The 6,942-nt window shown below is 34.7% G+C and overlaps 1 protein-coding gene across 5 annotated transcripts in view; it reads right to left on the bottom strand.

Annotated features, from left to right (window-relative positions):
• LOC111807382 overlaps positions 1 to 4,477 on the bottom strand; it is a 21,226-nt gene extending 16,749 nt beyond the window's left edge. For 3 of the 5 annotated variants that reach the window (XM_023693088.1, XM_023693092.1, XM_023693091.1), the window contains exons 1-3: positions 4,294 to 4,477; positions 1,975 to 2,270; positions 535 to 1,057 (exon numbers count right to left, since the gene is read on the bottom strand). In XM_023693088.1, the coding sequence (XP_023548856.1) occupies positions 535 to 1,057; positions 1,975 to 2,112 (661 nt within the window). In that variant the 5' untranslated portion in view covers positions 2,113 to 2,270; positions 4,294 to 4,477. Of the gene's footprint in view, positions 1 to 534; positions 1,058 to 1,974; positions 2,286 to 4,233 lie in introns of all 5 variants that reach the window. The other 2 variants (XM_023693090.1, XM_023693089.1) reach the window with 2 other exon arrangements.
• Between the last annotated feature and the right edge of the window lie 2,465 nt (positions 4,478 to 6,942).

Raw genomic sequence — 6,942 nt, 5'->3', positions numbered from 1 at the left:
TTTTTTTTTTTTTTTTTTTTTTTAGGTGGAGTGTAGATCATTGTTGATGGTGGGAGCGTGCAGAGCCGTGCAACTGCAGGGGGTGCTCTTTAGATCGAGTCATCTTCCTTCTTATCATATTATTATTATTTTAAATGCTACTTCCCAAAACTTATGCATTTTTTGTAAGCCGTTTTGATTTAACTCCGCAAATATTACCTTTACACTACTTTTATGTTGGTTTTGAATGCATATTTAAATTTTAATGCCGCCCTCTTTACCCTTGAGTGTACGTGGCGACATGTGATTCGAGTTACAATTCACTTCCTAATACTTAACCATACATGATCCTTAATTGAGGAAGAAAATATATATGAAACAATCATCTCTGCAATAAGTCATTAGAATTCTAAAACATATCTTTGAATCTAACACGAACAAAGGGGGACATCTCATTCAATATAAAAAGGTAGGAAATAAAAGCAGTTCTCCTTGGTATACTTAACAAGATATAGCCATTGAACTATCGATGAGTTAACAAAGTAGAATACATACCAGTTGCTTCCTTGACTGCTGAATATGCAAGCTGCTGAGTCTTAGTTCCAACAACAACTAGCCCCTCTTTTGAAGGTTTCTTAATCACTCTTTTCTTTTTATTTACATGTTTTTCCTCTTCCACGCTTTTTGGTTGGCATTCAGAGGTATCTAAATTTTGTTCAATGACAGACCAAACTCCTTGAGTGATGGAACTAAACAGCAAATGGCAATGCTCCTTCTTGGAGTCGATCAAAAAAACGGCAACCTTGGAAAGGGGCCAGCCCTCTATATTTTCATCTTTTGATGTATATAGACAAGTGGCTAAACCACATGCATCCATAATTGCTTTTTCTGCTGGAGAAAGCTGCTTCTCGGGATTTTCCAATTCAATATCATCAGAGCTTTGCATGAGTTTCATGTGAGACAACAAAGCTGGTTTAACGACCACAGCTAATTTGCAAAATGCCTCAAAACTCAAAAATTCAAGATGTGGGTGTTGTTTCCTGTGGTAGTAGTTGTATAACAAAACAACGGCATGCATCTAATAGTACATTCAAAGGAAAAACACTAAGTTAGATAACATTATTTTTTAACAATAACGATTTTAAATATAGATGACACTTTTATTCTCTCTTAACAATTTTTTTTCTTATGGGAAGGAGTAGTGAGAAATAAGCTGCCACATATAGTTAAAACTAACCTACTTTAAACCTATTCCGTGTTGATCATATGAACAGTACTAGTCAATTTCGGGTGCTATTAAATATAGGAAAATCCAAAGTTTATCAGCAAGAAGAATGGTGGTAAACTAAAACGTGTAAATGAGAAAAATCAAATAAATCATAGACTAGCAAAAGCAGCAGAAGTGCCATGAATTACTTTTTATTTGCAGTTGTTTCAAATATTGGAAAATATGTTAATCAATTTGCTCACATAAATTTAATGAATGGACATTCCTTGTAATTTCTATTGTTATGGAGTATAGCTGAATCCTGGATACATAGCCCCCAAATATCCCTCCTCTCACTATGTGCCTTCTTTCAGTTATCATGTCTGTGTGAATGTGCGTGTGCATTTGTGTGTGTGTAAGATAGTGAGAGAGAGTTCTTTGGACAAGTATATATTTACTGACATAGGTAGTTTTATGCTTGACGCTGGTACACTCAAAAGATTAGAAAAAATTAAAGCATTCGGTTAGTCAATGAAGAGAGCACTGTAGAAATTAAATTTTTTTAAGCACAAGTAATAGTATTATCATAATCTTTTGGTACTTTCAAAAGATGATGGATATTAAAGCACAGACGGCTGCTTGTACAACTTTTATGTTTCCAGTAAATCAACTCCAATCTCCCAGTCCGAAACCAAAATAAATTATTAACCTAATTATAATTGTTCGAATATTTCAAGAATGAAAGTGAATTAAAATATTAAACACACGAAAGTCAATTTCAGAAGTACCTGTTTTGCAACTGATTGCAGTAGAGCTAGTGGTGGATTTTCTATCGAAGATGACTTTGAAGGAAGCATAGGTTCAACTAAATAATCCAATAATGCAAGTATGGCATCCTCGGTTGGGCATACACCTGTTGCACTCATGGTAAGGGTGTTTTTTTTACCACTACTGCTTTTTCAGTTTCTTATATATGATATCCTCTTCCCACAATCAGGAGCAAGACCTTTCCATCAACGGAGGAAAATAACAAAGGATTCAAACTTCCTTCTTGGAATGAAAATTGGGGAGCCCACGAAAAGAACTGCCAGATGAACAGCTGAATTAACACGTCAGAAACTCTTTTCCATCCAATAAACAATAATTGTCCATTTTCATAGCCACGAGACAAAGAAAAATTAAGATTTGCCAACAAGAAAATAACAATCAATTTTTCAGTTCTTTATGATCCTTGTCAGAATAGACAGACTGCTGGCACAGAGTAAAAAAATCAATTCATGTGTATACTTTAGCAGCTTGATTACCAGTAATCATACTGTATAACTAACTCTTCATGAAGAAATTACTCAAATCAGGTTCACGTTGATGTTGTACCAAGTGTGTGGAAGTGAAAGTGAAGAAACCCTTCTAGTTGTTCCATTTTGACTACTGTTGCTTCAAATGGTTGACAACATATCGTAGTTTTTCCTTTTTATTCTTTGAGAATATGTCATGGTAAAGTAACGTGTTCAAATCTTCATCAGCCATATATTTCTTAGTTTTAGTTTCTTGTGTTTAATTTTCTTTATTTTTCATTTTTTACTTATATATGTACTTTTTTATTCGATAACTATAAGTTGTTTCTTTACTTTGTAATCTTTAAATCAAAAAATAAAAATAAAAATAAAACACTCGCTGATTCAATTTCAACAAGAAAACAAGAAAAATATTCCTTTTCTTATATATGTAGGAAACATGTGGGTATTAATCAAAAGAGGATGTACAAAATGAGGAGATAAAAAATTCCTGAAAACCCAAGGGAATTACAGAAAAGACTCGTAAATCTACAAAAAGAAAAACACAACAGGACAACTCATTGTAGAGGGAGCACCGAGTAGAGGAACAAAATTTAACCAAATTCCCTTAAACATTGCCAGTAATAATACATGCTTGATAGAAAACAGAGAATTATCCTTTTATTTTTGTAGCATTAAAATGTAACTAACCGAAAAACAAAATATATATATATAAAAACAAGAAGAATAAGATAAAAGACAGATTCATAAACAAAAAGGCACAACTTTTCATTAATGCTTGAAAAATGCTAAGGGAGTAGAGCAAGTCAAAGTCTACCGAGTTTAGACTGAGAAAAAGAAGCAACGCATAAATGAAAATCTAGAAAAGAAATACAAGGAAAAACACAGCTGAAAGTTGTTAAAAATCATTGCAGGAAAGCCCACCAGATGAATTTAGGCGAAGAACAGCATCTGGAAGCTTCAATTAGCTGAAGATTTGTCTTTAACAATATAGAAAACAAGAGACTTACAATTTCTACTTCTTTTATGCACAATTTTGGAGACATTGCTAAGACTAAGGACTAGAGAATATGAAGTTCCGGGTCTCCTCAAAGTCATCCAACAAAAGATACGAAAGTATTAAAGAGAGCCAATGTTTCAAAAACAGAAGCCAGAAAATATTAACATTGTCAAAGAGACCCAAAACATTCTAAGAGATTTCCAATACTGTGTGTTTAAAATTCACAAAGTTGTCCATCAGATTAGTAGAACGACCTGTGCCTCAATCACACCTTANTACATTATCTTGCTACAAACCAAGTACATTATCTTACTACAAACAAAACTGCTTACCTCTATAAAGTTCCAATTCCATAACGATTCTACCTTCAATAAACTAACGTTCACATAATCTATTCACTTCCATAACAAACTAATAACACGTTGAACGGAAAATTTTACCTGATCCTAATGCATGTTACACAGAAGAAACAGAAGAAAAAATTTCGATGTCCAAAAGCAAAAAATGCCTCAAAATAGGGTGAGTTCAGGAAGAAAAACCATCGCCGTATCCTACTTCCTCATAAATTCAAATAAACACAAGGCCGAATGAACCATGACTCAACCACACTCGGAGAAACTCCAATTCAAGAAAGACCTTAACCACAAATTAACTACACATTGAGCGACAAACTTTTATCTGATCCTCGTGCATGTTATACCAAAACAAAGAGAAGAAACAGCCCAAAAACGGCCGAGTTCCAGTAGACGAACCTTCACCACATCGAACCTCAGGAAAAGTTCAAGTAAAAAGGCGGAAGAAGTTCGCATTACCTCGAATGGAAGCTGAAGCGCGAAGATTAGGGTTCGGAGAGGAGGGGGAGTAGTTGAGAGGATGGGCGATCAGCCATGAAAGTTTTAATGCGAAGTTCGAGAGTACAGGAATCAGTCTGCAAGTGTCCGGAAGGCGGAGGAGGTGACTGCGCACTGTGTGAGTGGACCGAACACTGCATGTCAACTGCTTGTGATTCCGTCAATAAATTACGTCGTCTGATATATGAGTTTAAAAAATGTGCTTGTGATGTATAAATTTTACCGTAGTTAGTTTATGTGTGTATAAATTTTACCGTAGTTAGTTTATGTGTGTAAATTTTACCGTGCACTAGAAAATTTTATTATTTTATTCTATTGTATTATGTACATTATTCTTCCATTTTCTTGTGTTCTCGTAACATAATTGAAAAATACTCAAAATCTCGCTTACATGTTCAACAATTTATAGTAATGCTCAAGTATACTTAGTTTTGAAGTATATGTATATGTTTGTTACTCTTTATTGGCGATGAAGCAAAGAGATGACGTTATAGCTCAAAAAACGGAAATTCTCAAACAAAAAATAAATTATGTGGAAACAACTGTCCCGGGGCCGAGGTCTAATTTGTTTGTTTGTTTGTTTGTTTCACTTTAGTCAAAATTTGGAAAACTATCACAAAACATCATTATGATTCATACAAAAAGGGATTAGGAAGACTTACCGTGATATTAAAATATCATCACTAGCTCAATAGGGTCTAGCCCAAGAATTGTATGAACATTTTTTTAAAAAATGATTCAGGTATTTTAGAANAAGAGATGACGTTATAGCTCAAAAAACGGAAATTCTCAAACAAAAAATAAATTATGTGGAAACAACTGTCCCGGGGCCGAGGTCTAATTTGTTTGTTTGTTTGTTTGTTTCACTTTAGTCAAAATTTGGAAAACTATCACAAAACATCATTATGATTCATACAAAAAGGGATTAGGAAGACTTACCGTCATATTAAAATATCATCACTAGCTCAATAGGGTCTAGCCCAAGAATTGTATGAACATTTTTTTAAAAAATGATTCAGGTATTTTAGAATAAACATATCTATATATTTAAGAAAAAGATTTAGATAATTTAGAAATAGATTATTTAACCTCTACTATATATACCTCTCCACCTTCTTTAGGTTTTCATCCCAAAAATAAATCTCAAGCAGAGAGGGTAGTTTCTACAAAATGTCTTGTAATCTCATCCCACAAAAAGTTGGATTCAATAATTAGGTATTAGGGCGAGGTTGGTGTAGGTTCTCTGATCTCTTGTAATTCTTAGTATACTATGTGGTTGCAGTTTTGTCTGATCTTCCACATTAGAAACAATTTCTTGAGATTATTAGTGAGTGAGTTTCTTTGTGTCGCGAGTAGTCCATGACTATGCAAGCTTTGTGTCGAAAAGAGTTTGTTTGGTATTACTGAGGTATAACCAACACGATGGACGATTTCCTAATCGTTGGAAGAATCAAGAAACTCAACAACTACTGCTACAACGCATGGACAGCATGCATGATGTTCTAATTACAAGAACATGACCTTTGGGAGGTTGTTGGGGGAGTGAAACTACACGTCTGAGGAGGATTCTAATGAAGCCTTGCACAAATAGAGAATCAAAGCAGGCAAAATAATGTTTGCCTTGAAGACCATAACTGAAGAAGATATATTAGAGCACATTTGAGATGACAAGACAGCAAAAGAAGCATGGGACACATTCATGATATTGTTCTCAGAGTAGAACGATACAAGACTACAACTTCTGGAGAATGAGTTGTTATCAATTTCACGTGACATGACAATTGCTCAGTACTTCCACAAGGTCAAGTCGATCTGCCGAGAGATTACTAAACTAGACTCAAAGTCTACCATTGGAGAAGCTTGAATGAAAAGGATCATTATCCATGGATTGCGACTAGAATATAGAAGCTTTGTTATTGTTTTACAAGGATGACCTATTCAACCATCACTTATTGAGTTTGAAAATTTGTTAGCTAGTCAAGAAGTCATGGCAAAACAAATGGGAGGAATCACATTACCGGGTGAAGAAGGAGCACTCTACACAAGTGAAGGTCAGAGCACCAATAAATCATCTACCAAACATGGATACAAAAATGGTGACAGAAGAAGAAGTTACCAAGGAACTACATAACCAGGGAGAGCTCAGAGGAAAAACAACAAGAGCTCTCAAGGGAAGAGATTTGAAGATATTTGTTATAGTGAAGAATGGTCGCAAATCCAAAGATTGTTGGTCTAAGAAAGAATTTGTTGAAAGAGATGTGGCATCCTCCAACATGGATATGGATGCGGAATGGGATACAACGACAATATGTGTCATAGAAGAAGACAAGATAGCGTTCATGGTAATGATGGGAGAGCATGTTGACTGCAAGAATGACTGGATCATTGATTCAGGATGCTCAAATCACATGACTGACAATCAAAGTAGCACAATAGAAGCAAGGTGGCCATCAGAGAAGGAAGTATTATCAGACTTGAACAACATTGAATAAATTTTACCACAACAAAACGGGATAGCAAACTATACACATTTGCTTAAATGTTGATGTGCCTGAAGATCCAAGTGACAATTATGTTGGTGAGCAAGAAGTGATTTGACCAAGCGAACTT

Source organism: Cucurbita pepo, chromosome LG12 (assembly GCF_002806865.2).
Source record: "Cucurbita pepo subsp. pepo cultivar mu-cu-16 chromosome LG12, ASM280686v2, whole genome shotgun sequence".
Lineage (NCBI taxonomy): Eukaryota > Viridiplantae > Streptophyta > Magnoliopsida > Cucurbitales > Cucurbitaceae > Cucurbita > Cucurbita pepo.
The sequence above is the reverse complement of the archived record's forward strand: the minus strand, read 5'-3'. Positions and strand labels throughout refer to the sequence as shown.